Source organism: Penicillium pulvis, assembly GCF_028828015.1.
Source record: "Penicillium pulvis strain IBT 33274 chromosome Unknown scaffold_8_segment0_segment0, whole genome shotgun sequence".
In the NCBI taxonomy this organism is placed as follows: Eukaryota; Fungi; Ascomycota; class Eurotiomycetes; order Eurotiales; family Aspergillaceae; genus Penicillium; species Penicillium pulvis.
In genome coordinates, this window is record NW_026643080.1 from 5559273 (window position 1) to 5575249 (window position 15977).

At 51.1% G+C, this 15977-nt stretch overlaps 5 protein-coding genes across 5 annotated transcripts; 4 read left to right on the forward strand and 1 right to left on the reverse strand.

Moving 5' to 3' along the window:
• Position 1: 1 nt before the first annotated feature.
• On the forward strand, positions 2-2371 carry phzA (putative serine/threonine protein phosphatase; the record flags this gene model as incomplete). The annotated part of the gene is made up of 3 exons (XM_057071059.1): positions 2-1357; positions 1418-1570; positions 1693-2371. 3 exons carry the CDS (start codon positions 2-4, stop codon positions 1720-1722), a joined length of 1539 nt encoding a protein of 512 aa, XP_056917670.1. The 3' UTR covers positions 1723-2371.
• Positions 2372-2676: 305 nt separating this feature from the next.
• On the reverse strand, positions 2677-4161 carry N7503_011514 (uncharacterized protein; the record flags this gene model as incomplete). Its single annotated transcript, XM_057071060.1, has 1 exon — positions 2677-4161. The coding sequence occupies one exon, from the start codon at positions 4159-4161 to the stop codon at positions 2677-2679; it is 1485 nt and encodes a 494-aa protein (XP_056917671.1).
• Positions 4162-4344: 183 nt separating this feature from the next.
• Positions 4345-6792, forward strand: N7503_011515 (GTPase-activating protein GYP6; the record flags this gene model as incomplete). Its single annotated transcript, XM_057071061.1, has 6 exons — positions 4345-4398; positions 4449-4566; positions 4622-4780; positions 4860-5377; positions 5427-5569; positions 5630-6792. Exons 1-6 carry the CDS (start codon positions 4376-4378, stop codon positions 6790-6792), a joined length of 2124 nt encoding a protein of 707 aa, XP_056917672.1. The 5' UTR covers positions 4345-4375.
• Positions 6793-7113: 321 nt separating this feature from the next.
• Positions 7114-11756, forward strand: N7503_011516 (serine/threonine-protein kinase). The gene is made up of 4 exons (XM_057071062.1): positions 7114-7637; positions 8002-8143; positions 8242-11216; positions 11293-11756. Exons 1-4 carry the CDS (start codon positions 7613-7615, stop codon positions 11559-11561), a joined length of 3411 nt encoding a protein of 1136 aa, XP_056917673.1. The 5' UTR covers positions 7114-7612; the 3' UTR covers positions 11562-11756.
• A 1214-nt stretch (positions 11757-12970) lies between these two features.
• Positions 12971-15163, forward strand: N7503_011517 (F-box domain protein; the record flags this gene model as incomplete). Its single annotated transcript, XM_057071063.1, has 1 exon — positions 12971-15163. One exon carries the CDS (start codon positions 12971-12973, stop codon positions 15161-15163), a length of 2193 nt encoding a protein of 730 aa, XP_056917674.1.
• Between the last annotated feature and the right edge of the window lie 814 nt (positions 15164-15977).

Sequence of the window (15977 nt, forward strand, 5' to 3'; positions counted from 1 at the left end):
TATGGGTCAGTCGCATTCCAAGGGCAACGGGGGCTCCGGTGACTCGTTGCAATCCTACCCATCCTTCTCGAAATCAGACACCAAGGAATCAATTCGTTCCTTCCGCGGTTCGATTCGCTCGAAGATCCCTGGCGCTCGCGGCTCTGACAGCCCCCGAGGCTCGACTACCGCCCTATCTCAGACCGATAGTATACCAGACAAGTCCGATGCTGGTTCGACAAAGTCGTTTGGCAGCCGACCAGGCTCCAACGCTGGTCTTCCTCAGTCTCCCGGGTCTGAACTCCCCTCGCGGACAGGCTCCCCCGAGCCCCCGCCATCCCCTTCTCTTTCATCAAGCTTGAAGCGAGGTCATAAAGATGTGAACGCGATGCAGCAGAGTGGTGAGGTGGATCATGTGTCTGAAGGCCCGCCTCAAGGTGCACCGACCACCACTCCAGTTGTGGGTGAATCCATCTTGATGAAGAGAGAGAACCAGCTGAATCCCATTCTGGATTTCATTCTGAATGCCCCAATTGAGACCTCTGGGTCACCAGGAATGGGAATGGGCGCCTTGAAGTCCATTGACCTGGATGACATGATTTCACGGCTCTTGGATGCTGGCTATTCCACCAAAGTCACCAAGACTGTATGCCTAAAGAATGCTGAGATCACCGCGATTTGCTCGGCAGCCCGTGAACTTTTTCTTTCGCAGCCAGCGCTATTGGAGCTGTCTGCACCTGTCAAGATTGTTGGCGATGTTCATGGCCAATATACCGATTTGATTCGTCTTTTCGAAATGTGTGGATTCCCACCGGCGTCAAACTATCTCTTCCTCGGTGACTATGTCGACCGTGGAAAGCAGAGTCTGGAGACTATTTTGCTTCTGATGTGCTATAAGCTCAAGTATCCGGAGAATTTCTTCTTGCTTCGCGGAAACCACGAGTGTGCCAACGTTACTCGAGTTTACGGATTCTATGACGAGTGTAAGCGACGATGCAACATCAAGGTCTGGAAGGGCTTTATTGATACATTCAATTGTCTCCCGATCGCTGCTATTGTTGCAGGCAAAATTTTCTGCGTTCATGGCGGACTGTCGCCTAGTTTGTCGCATATGGATGATATTCGGGGCATTGCCCGACCTACCGATGTTCCCGACTATGGGTTGCTGAACGACCTCTTGTGGAGTGACCCCGCAGATATGGAGGAAGATTGGGAACCCAACGAACGTGGTGTGAGTTATTGCTTTGGCAAGAAAGTTATCATGAACTTTTTGCAGCGGCACGACTTCGATTTGGTGTGTCGCGCCCATATGGTTGTTGAAGATGGTTATGAGTTTTACCAGGACCGAATCTTGGTCACCGTCTTTTCAGCGCCTAATGTAAGTTTCTGCCCTACGACTTTACTTTGTATCCACCTGTGCTTGACTAACCAGCAACAGTATTGTGGCGAGTTCGACAACTGGGGAGCTATCATGTCCGTTTCTGGAGAGCTTCTTTGTAGTTTCGAGCTATTGAAACCTTTGGATTCAACTGCCTTGAAGAATCACATTAAGAAGGGTCGGAAAGAGAGGAACAGTATTTTGAGCAGTCCTGTAAGTTCACCTCCTTACTTTGGGTATCTTGCGCCAAGTGATCACCACGGCAGCCGTGCAACCATTGCCGAGACCCTTCTCTCCCGATCCTGTCACCTCAGCCGCTAATCCATTTACCACAGCCCGCCGCGCCCTCTGCCCAGAGCTTTTAGATTGTTGATGGTTCTCGAACCACGAGCCTTAGTCAAGGCATCTGCAGTATATTGCCATTTCAAAGTCGCCGCCGCAGTCGTCAACACAATTTGACTTTGACCTCCACTCAACCAGTCCGCGTGGTTGCCCTGTTAGCCATTTTTAGAATCATGGCCTCGGGCTGAGGTATTACTTGGGACTTTTATTCCAGCCCTAAAACCTCAGATTTCATATGGTCATGCTATGGGAGCCCTTGGGAAATATTTCGATTCGATCCGACACGCGCAGGGAACAAAATTTTCAATATATGTGCAACCAAGCGCATCCCACGAACCGAGGTTGTTTTTCGACGCACGGAGGATTCAGTTCGGGTTCATTCCGGGTTGTATCCTGGGCATCTATTAAGTATCCTGGTATACCCGGGTGCTTAGATGTTCTGCACAGTGTACTCCTTGCAGTCCACTCCGGCCCTCTCTTGCGAGGACAAGCCCTTCCAGCTCAGCTGGTCTGATTCGCCCTTGGGCTACCTCGCTGCTGGCAGTGCTATTCTCTACTCCTGACTTGATTTCTTTTTCTGTGTATCTACTCTTTTATCTTACAGAATTTGGTGTTGGAGGGATCCTTCTTGCCTTTAATGCATTATGTCGCTTCGGTGGCGTTGATACGGAACCGTGAACTCTTCTTATAATTATTTTTCACCACCTTTGTCTCCTTAGTAAGGATGTAAATCCAGACCTTCATGTGTAAGACTTTGGCTCAAAGGAACTCGAACTTGCCACGAATCCAGCATTCGCATGGACAAACAAAATTCTACAGTGATATAATTCTGGGTAAACCCACACCTGGGCAATCGCCTTCAAGGTAATACAGTATTCCAGGAAGCTTTACTTGAGACACCTCACATAGATACTGTATCCTTTCAACCCCAATCCACTGAAAAAAAATGTATTCTCAGTGTACAACAGCATTCGAGATCACCGCTGCAAAAGCAAATCTTTATTCCCCTCCCAAAAGATCCTACACCCCGTATGTCCCCAATGCTCCGTCCACCACTCCCCAAAACTATCATTCACATCCCCATCATCCACCCTCAAAACCCGCTCATCTCTCTTAAGCGCACAAAGCGCACAAGGGTGCGAGGCCTTAATCGCTCCGTCCTCAGCACGCGCCATTACAACCTTCAAAGCAGTGGGATCAGTAAATACAGGAAGAGCTTTCTGCCCCACGCCTTGCACGATAGCGTTGAACAACGCAGCACGCTCACGCCACAGCCTTAACACATCAACAGCATCCTGTGACTCTTTGACATCTTCATGTTTGTTCACCGCACTCAATTTCATGCCGCCGGGTTTACCTGCTGGGCCGATGCGCATGCTTTGGCTGAGGATTGTGTCACGTTTCCAGCGAAGACTGCGGCCGGCTATTATGCGGGCTGATGTTGTTAGGGTAGTATATATCTTGATAGCAGTTGCTTCTTTTTGAGCGGGCGGTGTGCTGCGCGGTTGGGCTTTTAGAGCTTCCTTTTGTAGTGCGCTGAGGATATCGACCAGGAGGGAGAGAAGGACTGAGGGTGGTGGGATATTGGTGGGTCGAACCGTTGGGGGTGAAGTTGACGCGGAGGATAAAAAGCTCCGAGGGTTTGGAGTTGGTGGTGTAGGTGACTTTGCTTTTGGTTTGGGGTTCTGTTTGGGCGCCACTGCTGGTTCTGCTGGCCCGTCGGTGAACTCGCCCCAATCTTCAAAGTCATCTTCCTGGCTTGCTTGTTCAGGAGTCGTGCTGATACTCTTAGTTTGCTTGGTAATGGGCTTGCTTTTCATCAGAGTAGCTTTTGCCTTAGGCTGACTCGCGGCCGTATTGACAGAAGGTGCGTCTGTAAATTCATCCCAGTCTCCAAATGAATCGTCGTCCCATGTTGGTTCTGGCGCATTGCTGGTAGATGCTGAGGTCTTCTGGGTAATGCCAATTGGTCTATTCGCAGTTGGCGTTGAGTCTGCTAGTGACAGTGAACCCAGCAAGTCTATTTGAGCTGACTGATATTTGGCTACCCGCGGCTGGGCTTCAGGTATGTTAATTTCAGGGCGTTGTGGTTGATAATTGGTGATAGTCGATTCTGGCTCTTCAAAATCTCCCCAGTCATCTTCTGTATCGTTCGATGGTGCGTCGGTTTCGGCGTCAAATAGCACATCGCTGTTCTCGCTTCTAGGCAGATTGAATAGCTCGAAGCCCGGCGGCTGTCGCGAAGCCGGGGTTGGGTACTGGTTTGCTGATGGGGCCGGAAGGAATCCCTGGGGCTTTCTCTGTTGATTACCCGTCGTCAAGGAAGAGAAGAAATCATCATCGTTGTGATCTGGACTAAATGTCACAGAAGTTTCTTGTGGTCGTCCAGCTGGTGGGTTGCCTGCGGAGCTTCGCGGAGGCCCCGAGTCCTGACCGAATTCTGCTAGCAAGTCCGCAGACATATGTGGCTTGTATCATGAATGTATGAAGGAATCCACTTAGGATTGAGTGGTCCAAGATATCGAAAACTCCCTAGTCTTGCATGTGTTGATTGCGGGTGGCATTTGGAGATGCTGTCATGCGGGCGCGAGGCAGGAACGCGATAAGAGGTGCGGATTACATTATCGCTTCCCCCTCATCTTCACCTCTTCCAGCTCCCAACAACAATCGCATGACATGAGAACCATTGAGGAGACTCGGTATCTATCTTTGAAACATTCAACATCAAGGCCTAGCTGACCTCCTTTAGAAAGAGATGGGAAATTCTATTCCTCAGCAATGATACATCCTCCGATCTCCAGGCGGCGCTGCGGGCGGAGCAGGGTGGAAAGCTGTGCAACGAAGGGCTGAGATCGATCTGCTGGAAGGTCCGTGGTCATATATGATGAATTTCTTGAATTATGACACTTATTCCGCCTGCAGGTATTCTTGCTTTTCGAAGGTCTCGATCGTGAAGAGTGGTCACAGAAGCTTGGGGAGTCACGCGATGCCTACACTGCTCTTCGTGATCATTTCTTAAAGTATATTGAACATCCAGATGATTTGGAGTCAACGGTGGATCCACTGGCGGACGATGAGGAGGTATGTGACTCTTTGGATTGTGCGCCGCTTCGCAAGTATCAGCGGGATGTTTATCTGACCGACTTTTGCTCTTCTATAGTCTCCATGGCAAACCCTTCGCAACGACGAGAATTTACGGGCCGAAATCTCCCAGGACGTCGATCGATGCTTGCAAGAGAATTTTTTCTTTCAGGAACCAACAACAAAATCCATATTGATCGATGTCTTGTTTGTGTACTCGAAACTCAATCCCGATGTCGGTTACAGACAAGGCATGCATGAACTGTTGGCCCCCGTTCTATGGGTGGTTGATCGGGATTCTGTTGAAAAGCCACTAGGAAACTTGATAAACACCACATATAAAGACGACCCGCTCATGCTAGATCTCCTTGATACCAAGTTCGTGGAGCATGATTCGTTTACGTTATTTCTTGCTGTCATGCAGACAGCACGCATATACTACGAGCATGGGGAAACTAAATCCGCGAATGGTCAGGTCGACGTGATACCGATCGTCAATCGATGCCAGTATCTCCACACCGAGGCTCTCATGATTATTGATCATGAATTGGCGGAACACCTACAAGCCGTGGATGTTCTTCCCCAGATCTTCTTAACGTGGGTATCTCGAGTGAGCAAAAAGTGGATGGCACTAATTGATAACCAGTCGATGGATGCGTCTTTTATTCGGTCGAGAGTTCCCATTTGATGATGTGCTCATGATGTGGGATGTGCTGTTTGCGCATGGACTACGGTCTGATCTCGTAGACTTCACATGTATTGCGATGTTGCTCCGAATCCGCTGGGAATGTAAGTCATCACAGGTTAGCCTCTTATCAAGTGCATGGTTAGCTGATATAATCCCCACAGTGCTCAAGGCTGATTATTCCGGTGCCCTGACATTGCTGCTTCGCTATCCCTCACCCCAGCCACATGCACCCCACGAGTTCGTGAAGGATGCACTGTACCTGGAACAAAACCCTACTGCAGAGCGAGGAAGCTTTATCATTGAAAAGTACTCGGGTAGAGCGCCAGAATCTCCCAAGCGACACAGCCAGTCCGGCTTACGACCTGCTCGGAAAGCCTTTCTTTGGGAAGATTTTAAGAGTCGCAGTAATAGCAGCTCGCCAGCTTCCTCTGCGAGAAGCAGTCCCAAAAGTCTTGAAGCGCTATTCCAGGATGTTTCCCAAGGTATCCAGCGCCGCACAGAGTCTTGGGGTGTGGCCAAGGCGGTTCGAGGGGCCGTCACGGAAGCCCGGAAGAATATGCAAACGATGCATTATGAACCCGGTCCGCGGATGACTGCTGTTAATCACAAACCAGGGCTTTCTACGAGCGTACCAAACGCCCTGCCCAAGCCCACGGCTACCGAGCTTGGGCTGGAAAAGAAAATTAGCCGTTTGGAGGAAAGAAACAAGGAGCTTTCCGCTGCCTTGGGCGAAGCACTGGATAACCTTCGGTCTCAGTTAGCGGAACACTCTAATCCGAGTGCAAACGATGCCATTGAGCAGGCATTGACTCGAGCCGAGCAAGTCCGGCGTTGTCTCGAAGACCCCTTGCTCCCAGTAGTCACAACACCGCGCCCGGTCCACGTAGATAAGGAGCCAACCAAGCCGACTGAGCCACCAACTGATTCAAAAGCAGACCACCCAGCAGAAGTGGCGCAGGATCAGCAGGGCACATCCCTCAAGACGGATGCCCGCGGCCCGAGTGCCGAAAGTGGAACCAGCAGGCCTGTCACCATTGCCACTCGCGCAACAAGAACCGGCCAGACCGACGGTGAGCGGGTATCGAGGTCCCTTGTGCGGCCATCCCTGTCGGATGCAGGGTTCTCGTGGATGTTGGACGGAAGCCGAAATGCCTCCAGCTTTGTGAGTTCCGCGTCAGTCCCACCAGAGCAGACTCGAAACCAGGACCATACTCGGAATAAAGGCAACCCACTCTTCGGAAATGGAGATGAGAAAGCAGCATCAGACCTCGAGCATGATGAGCTGGCGCTTCACAGTCTTGGGGGTGCCCAAGGGCCACTGTAAGGGGTGGTCAAATTAATGCCGGTCCTTATCGTACCTTTTGCGAGCGCTTTTCCATAGATCAATTCCTCTGTTTGCATTATTTTGCTTGTCATTCGCTGAGCCACATTTTCAACCCGCGATGGCTGTGGGTCCTCTTATATGTTCCACGCACTCGGATCTCTCGGCCAAAGACAGAGCTGCAATGGACCGCACAAGCGAGGTTTGAATAGACCTTGATTAGTTTGCAAGTGACGATAGAGAGGGATCATATGTATGTAGGTCAGGGTGCACCACCCAATATTGAACTATTGTGACTAGAGGATTTTAGTGCGTTGGCGTGTTGTGGTTAGGTCTGAAGAAGGATAAGATTTGCAACGACTTCGTTGCCCATTGTAAGGTTGAAGCCTTTTTTTTTCCCATTCCACATGGACCAACTCCCGTGCCGATCGGTCGATCCAAGTTCCTCGAAATAGTTTTTTCCAACGTTGGAACATAGGACATTCCCTCCCTTTTTCATCTGGAAAACCATCCGGAGTAGATTGAACGGACTTCAACGGTCGAGGCGTGAACCAGGGACTATTACATCACCCGCCCCTTTTGGCGTTCTTTTCCCTCCCCACCAACTCTCGAAACCCCGCTGAGTTCTTCCTTTCTCTTTTCCTCCTTCGAATCACCTGCACTAAGTGCCCGCGGACGCCACGTATGCCGGGCGCGTTACGAGGCAGCTGCCCTCTGCCCTCTGCCTGACTCGAGCGAATGACTTACGACTTTCATGCCGAATCGACCTTGAGCCTCATTCCTTACACCTTTAACCCCGGGAGGATCTAATTTTCTCCCAAGCATGGGGTCAGCATATAATCCCGATGGTGAGTTCTTGTTTCACATGCCACGGGCCTCTTTTCTCCATGAGTGGGGTCGCAGCAAGGGACGCGATGGGGAGGGGACGACGTCGGACCAAGAAAAAAAAAGGAAAAAAAGAAAGAAAAAAAAGCCACATCGGAGGAATTAAAACAAGAATGATCCCTTCACGAGTCCCTCCGGAGTCGCAGAGGACTTCTGTCTTTTTTTCGCATACTCCGGGAGCATACATCTGACCCCGCGGAGTTCAACCTTGCCACCCCTGCCACATCACGGGAGGAAATCACGCTGCGGAGAGAACCCCCGTGGAAACTGAAACAGTCACCGATTGAGTTGATAAACGGACGCAGTGCGCTGATCATTCTCCTGCAGGCGATCCAAGTCCTTTATCGTCTCCGTTGGGTCCTCTCTCCGAGTCGCCAGAATCGGAGTCGGGGTTTCAGAGACTTTCCATCCAAACGGCCGACCACACCTTAAGGAGCTCGGTGTCGTCGGGATATGACCCTCTTTCAAGGTTAGTAGCCTATTCTCCCCTAGTCCCTTCAGTCAGGAAAGAAAACGAAAACACATTTGCGGGGAGTCGGGCGAATTGACATGTCATTGCACTTACAGTAGATCCCCATTATTCGAGAGCGAACATGGACTTGGTCCGACCGGGCTGGATCGTATACGCCAGCAACCTTCCCGGGTTTTGACCCTGCCGAACCTGTCGACATCGTCTTTAACGCCTATGAACGTGCCCCGACCACCCCCGTCGATGCGTTCCAGTTCGTCATCGAGAGCTCATACTGGTCGCATGACAACGAGCCAGGAGTTTGGAGACCTGGAGGACCTACACCGATTCCCGTTGGAATCGTTACATTCATTTTCTTTCGCTCAGCAATCGGAGGAGTTGCTGCAAAGTCGGCAAAACATTCTCAAACGTTCGATGGATTTCATGAGGGATCGCATGGGATGGGCTGCCAGTAGTGCCGCGATCGCCAATGCCCAGGCAAACATGAGCGGCGACTCGGACATCCAGAGTATGATGGACCTATTGACCCGGGCCCATGTTCTTGATGACGAATCTCTCAACAATGGACGAGGCCCCATTACTGGACCTGCAGATGTGAATGGCGACAATATCTTCGAGCGGGCCTTTTCGGACCACAGCTCATCACCCGTCAGTGCTCGAAATTCAAGCCTGGAACCTTTTCCAGAATCACAGGCAACATCCGACAGCAGCTCCCAAATGTTGAGTCCCATCACCTCTCATGACCGTATCCCGCCGTCCAGGACGGACCTGAAATCGGCGCCGGCGTCCAGGCGCGTAAGCTTAAAACGTACATACACGGACCTCAACTCTGTCGGCCTCAAAAGCAAGCTGATGGAAACTCTAGCGCAACCATATTCTTCCACGGACCCCTTTGCGTCTTTGGCCTCCTCCGCCACTGGATTAGGATTCCCAATTCCGGCCCTGCATACCCATAGCAGCAAATGGACCCCTGTTTCTCAGGCCGTGTTCCGCACCGAAGCCCAAGCACCATGGACTATTTTTGCAGCTAATGATCTCTCCTGTCTCGTATTCGGGGTCACGCAATCCGAAGTCCGTCGTCTCAGTATCTTAGAGGTCGTACAGCAAGAGCACAGGCAATGGCTCGAGGCCAAGCTTCAAGATCCCAGCACCGATGCCGCGGCGCGTACACCACTCCAGCCAGAAAGGGCCAATATTCGGGCGGTAAACCCTAAGTTTCGAGGCCTAGGGAATGGCGTCACTGCGCAGCTGCTCAATAAACCATCATCGCGCGAGAAGTCTCGCAGAGCGCAGACCGATGATGGATATGGTTCCAGCACGCGGAATCCTCGCAACGCTAATCATCCGGGCAACAAATCCCGAGGAGTTCTGCTTTGTGGTGACGTCGTTCCCATCCAAAAGCGCAATGGCACTAAAGGATCGGCTAGCGTATGGGTCATGGAGAAGCGCGGTGGCTTGATATGGGTGTTGGAGGAAATCACGGAGAATGCGGCCTCTGTCAAATGCGATGAGAATTGGCATGTCATAAGTGTCAACGGGGATGTGGACAAGATCTGGGGTTCATCCGTAGTGCGCAAGGGCCAGTCGATTACTGAACTATTACCTCGCCTACCAACCGAGTCTCTCGCAACCTCACCAGAGAAGGGAATGGCCCGAATCGCGGACTTAAAGCATTTCGCTGCAAACACAGCAGCCGGTGTGTGTATTCCAGTGACGGTGGGTAAGGCGGAGGGTGCTCGCACCTTGCAAGTGTCAAGTTTCCCCCATGTCGCAGGCATGATGGTGCTGTCTTCTTCGTCACTCAACGTGATCAGTTCGAATTCCGTATTTTCATCAGCTCTGTTTGGCCAAGACCGTCCCGAGGGGCGCCATATCACGGAGCTGATACCCGGGTTTGATGAGATTCTGGATGTGTTAACCGAGGAGGACAACGTGCCATTGGTCGATGGGATTGTGATCCCTGAACACAGTTTCCGCCGAGCGAGAACCCTGTCCATTCTTCGAGATGGGAAAGCAAATGCTGCATCTGTCTTCACTGAGCCTAGTGGTCTGTTGGCTAAGCACCGGGATGGCTCCACTATTGTTGTGGACGTTCAATTGCGTGTGGTAAAGAGTGGCACGTTTTTCTCCAGAGAGCAGGCAGAGCGGCTTGTTGAAGAGAGATCAAGTGATTCTGAGGATAGCGATGACACTATTGCGGTGACAGAGTTGGTATACGCATTATGGGTTACCTATTCAAGACAGCTTCACGCAGCTGGCCCCGCAGCTGGTATCTCGTCTTCTTCTCTACCAACCTCAAACCCTACCTCCCCTGGTTCCTCCAACCCCGCCAAATCTGACACCCACCCCAACCCCACTCTCAGCTCACAGACCCCTGACACCAATCAAACTTCCGTGGAAGTCCAAGCCCCGAGCTCCACCCTTAGTCAACAACTCAGCGAAGCTGCTTCCGAGCCACTGACGGATCGGCCCGTACAGGCCGTCCCCGAAATGTCTTCGGGCAAGACTCGGCAAGATACCCCCCACAAGCGAACTATCAACGATTATGTGGTTCTGGAGGAGATGGGACAAGGCGCGTATGGCCAGGTGAAATTAGCCCGCCTCAAGAAGGGCCCCAATGACGAGAAGACGGTCCTCAAATTTGTCACCAAGAAGCGAATTCTGGTTGACACATGGACTCGCGATCGACGACTAGGCACGGTGCCGCTGGAGATTCACGTTCTTGAATTCCTTCGCCGAGATGGCTACCGGCATCCAAACATCGTGGAAATGTCGGGGTTTTTCGAGGATGACATAAACTATTACATCGAGATGATCCCACACGGTTTGCCAGGCATGGATTTGTTTGATTACATTGAGTTGAAGGCCAACATGGAAGAGTCCGAGTGTCGCAGTATTTTCAAGCAGGTTGTGAGCGCCATCCACCATTTGCATACGAGAGCATTGGTTGTGCATCGCGACATCAAAGATGAGAATGTCATTCTTGATGGAGAAGGAAGGATCAAGTTGATTGATTTTGGCAGTGCTGCCTACATCAAAAACGGTCCGTTTGACGTTTTTGTCGGGACCATCGGTATGTTTCTTCTATACCTCACCTTTGAGGCTTTAACATTTCTTTGAGTACTAACACTGCTTTTTTTCGCATCTAGACTATGCTGCGCCTGAGGTTCTTCAAGGCAAATCATACCGTGGTAAAGAACAGGACATCTGGGCACTCGGCATCCTTCTCTACACGATTGTTTACAAGGAGAATCCATTCTACAACGTCGACGAGATTCTTGACCACCCTCTCCGAATTCCGTTCCTGCCTTTCTCTGAAGAATGCATCGACCTGATTCGCAAGATGCTTGATCGTGACGTTGACAACCGCTTGACCATTACCGAAGTGCTCGAGCACCCATGGATGACAGGGGAGTAAAGCCTCATGCCACATTTTTTTGTTATGACACCACAAAAAGACACGATACCCCATGATGTTTTGATTTGTTTGATGACGGGACTGGGGACTTTGGGGGATATTAATCACTTCTCTCTTGTTTCTTTCGGGTCTTGGGTGGGATATCTTTGTTTTCTTGAGGGTTTGCACAAAATCTAACCCAAATGATCCCTGCACATGTGATGCCTCTGGCTGCTCTTAGCTTTAGCTTTGAATATACCTTTGCATTACTCTTCATTTTTTATTTTTCTTCACATATCCCCCATGAATGTACCTAGACTTCTAAGACCATGAGCATGGCGGAAAGAATTTATATACGAAATTCTCTTGTGGACTGAGGCTTTTTTCTCACCAAATGTGGGGGCTGACAAGACCGATTGCCCCATATCTCCTTGGCTAATCAGATCTAGTTTAGCGTCAAAGGAACCCTCTCGAAGGCCTAAACGCATCTAGCTACCTCGTTTCACCTGTAAATGTACGGCATATCAGCCACCGCCTCCAACGTGGCAATGGAATTCCCCGTGGGTCGCATGTACCCCCGCATTTCAAGCGAGAGGCTACGCGATCCAATGATGGACCCGTTAGTTCAGGAACGTTGAGAATTCGTGCCTGGATCGGCTAGCCTTGCCATACTATGTGGATTTGGGTAATTATTTCATCCCTCTTGCTTCAAAAGACTGGCCTTTTTGAGGCGTCGTCAGCCGATGGATTGCGTGGGTCACACTGTCTGTGCCACCCTAAACGCAATCCAAGACAAAGTGGGGAACCACGATAAGAAATGCGAGGGGGATTTGTTAGAGAATTGGGGAATGACCTGATCCATTAGGGATTTGGGTGTGGTCGATCAATTACTGTTTATTAGCACTGATTAAGTACTCCGATAGAGTGTACGTGGGTACTGTCAGGGTACCTGTTCATTCCCGGTTGCCTCATAGTAGGTCCAGGTCTAGTCGATGTATCGCATTCTTGTCCTACATTCCGCCTTTCTCCAACTACCTTTCTCAATTTTTTTTTTTCCTTTCTGTTGATCATTTGTCTACTTTATCTCTCCCTACTTCTTCCCTCTCTAGATCTGTCGGTACGCGAAACGTCACTTGGCTAAAGTCCCGCTGGTCGAGGTTGGCCAGTGCCACGGGTTCACTCGCCGCGGGCCCCCGATTTCCACGTTTTGTCCTCTCAGCCTTGCTCAGCTCCAGTGTTTTTCCCTTGCTTTTTTTCACACAGTCGCGGGGCAGCGAAAGTATCGTCACTGATCCTGACCAGAAGCATCGCTATGGTTATTTAAGTGATCGCACCGTACCGAGCGTTGTCTCGTTCTCTTTGACCTTATCGGTCCCGGCCTCCCCGTCTATAGACTCCTCCGGCTACACCGTACCCGATCGCTTTTCACCATGGCCTCACCAACGACCGAGGTGATCCCCTCACCCGAGATCTCGCCGGCGAGCCCAACATCCTCAACCGGCCAAATTCCACTCGAACAACCCCCTAAACTCAAGGGTCGTCAGAAATTACTGCAGAGCCTCCAGCGCATGTCATCTAGTCCGACGTTGCCCCGCCGCGGCCGATCTGCATCTACCGGTTATCGGCGGGACCACAAGGCGTCCTTATCGTGTGTCTCGTTATCGTCCGGATACTCGCCTTGTCTGGGGAATGGAAGCTCATCTCAACTTTATGGGGGCTTGAATCCCCGACCAGCGACACCGGGCTGCTCCGGTTCGCCGTCTGAGTATCCGGATCTTGATAACGCTCGCATTCGCGTCGTGGGTACCGAGTCACCCCACGCGCAGCCACGTACCGTACCTTTGCCGTTCGATGTACGACCGGCTTCGCGTGGCTCGCCTCGTCGCAGCGCGATTTTGGAGGCACCGGGTGTGGTCGAAGAGATTGCGCTGCCGGAGCCTGAGTCAGTGCGGACGCTTGATTTCTGGGGTGACATGCCACAGGAATTGAAAGTGGAAATATTTCGTTATTTGACACCGCAGGAGATTGTACGCTGCTCGTCGGTCTCAAAGATGTGGCATGACATGTGTTATGACGGTCAGCTGTGGTCCAAGGTCGATACTACTGATTACTATCAGAAGATTCCCAGTGATGTTCTAGTGAAACTCATGACCTGCGGTGGGCCCTTTGTGCGTGACCTCAATCTCAGAGGCTGCATCCAGCTGCGCGAGAAGTGGTCTTCGGATGGGGAGCGGATCTCTGACCTGTGCCGAAACGTTGTCACATTCTCGCTTGAGGGCAGCAAGATTGACAAGACATCTATGCATTACTTTTTGCTGCGGAACTCTCGCTTGGAATATATTAATCTTTCAGGACTAAAGAGCGTGACAAACTCGTCAATGAAAATAATCGCGCAATCTTGTCCACGGCTTGAAGTTTTGAATATTTCTTGGTGCCAGCAGGTCGAATCTAAGGGTCTTCGGAGAGTATTCCAGTCTTGTGGCCGATTAAAGGATCTTCGTGCCAGTGAAATACAGGCCTTTGATGACGAAGATTTTGCCAATGAGCTGTTCGAGCGCAATAATCTTGAACGACTGGCCATCAGCCGCACCAACCTGACTGACGAGGCTCTCAAAGTGTTGATGCACGGCGTGGACCCGGAGATGGACGTGTTGACCGACCGTCCTATTGTGCCACCCCGGAGATTCCGACACCTTGATTTACATCATTGCTCGGCTTTGACCGATGCCGGATTGAAAAGTCTTGCGTTCAACGTTCCAGATCTGGAAGGCCTACAGGTCTCACAGTGCCCGGAGTTGACCGATGCATCAATTATCGATATCATTCGGACCACGCCACGACTTTCCCATCTGGAATTGGAAGATCTGGACAAACTGACCAATAACTCGCTCGTTGAACTCGCCAAGTCGCCATGCGCTCAGAGACTCGAGCACTTAAATATCAGCTATTGCGAAAGCCTTGGTGACACCGGAATGCTCCAGGTGATGAAGAATTGCCCCAAGCTGCGCTCTGTGGAGATGGACAACACTCGGGTCTCCGATCTCACATTGATGGAAGCGAGTTTCCGTGTCCGCCGACGAGGCTACGGTGAAGATTTTCCCCAAGTCGGACTCCGCCTGGTCGTTTTCGACTGCGCTAATGTCACCTGGGCGGGTGTCAAGGAAGTATTGTCCAGCAACGCGTATATTCCTCGCGCCCGCAAACCAGTGTCAGCAGTTGTGACGGTGACTCAGACTTCGGACGCAGGTTCGTCCCCGATGACCACCACTTATGTCACCCCAACTTCTACACCGTCTCCGTCGCCCACTTACCCAAGCGAGATCATCCAACTCAAGTGCTTCTATGTATGGCAGATGACCGTTGACGAACACACGAAGCGGGTTTTGCGTGGTGACCTGTCTGCTGCGAGTCGATTGGATCGCAAGTGGGCAGACTACATGATGGCTACCGAGGAGGCCGGTGCCGCTGGTGCCGGAGCTCGACGCAGACGACGCCGGGCCCGCGAGGCGGAACGACTTTACAATGCTGATGAAGATGAGGAAGATGCTTTCGGTGTTGGTAGTATTAGCGGCCAGGGCCGACGACGGCGTGCCCAGAGCGGTGGTGGCTGTGCATTGATGTAGGGCCGCTGCTTGCCACGCCCGTCCAAGGCGCCAAGAGCAAGATTGTGTTCTGGAAACACTCAATTTGCGCCTCTTTTTCCAGAAGGGATTCTGCCTTACCCGGAGTCTCGATGTCCTTGTCACAAGCAATGAGGACATTGTACTCCTTTTGTCAGCGCCGGATCGCTGGCATTGCAACGAACTGCCACTCACCACTTATGAGATACGAATTTTGCCCTCTTTCCCCCAATCGGAATAACCCACAAATGGGCTCTGGAACCTCGATGGTCCGCCCTCTCCACGTCCCGCAACTCCCCAAATATTCCTTCATCTTCTACCCATCGAGCGATTAGCCTTTCTGACTTTCAATTGACCTTCTCCGCCCTTGACTATGATTTCAGTCACCATTAACGGCGTCCGGAATAAGACCAGATCGACCTGCATTTCATCTGGGCACTAAGCTTCTCCATGTCTGGTTCTCATTTCATTCTATCAGTCTCTTTTCCTTCTCCAATTTAGCATATGTAGAAGGATGGATATCGGAGTTTGAATTCTCCTTTGTTTTACGTTAAATTTGCTCTGGCTCAAGGTTCCAAGGTTGCTACTAGCTTTGTCCCATACAATAAACTCTTTCGGATTGTTCCCCATATATTTCTAGTTATAGTCTCCGGTCAGCCGTCCGCCGGTCGGCCGATCAGTTGGATCGGACCTTTCGGGAAATCCGACCCCCATTGCTTATATCCGTCGGCCTGTCAGAAGTTTCGCCAAGTAAGCAGCGCACAGGATAGCGGGTCTCGGCTAATATTCATTCACGACACTGCCGATTTATACCTTT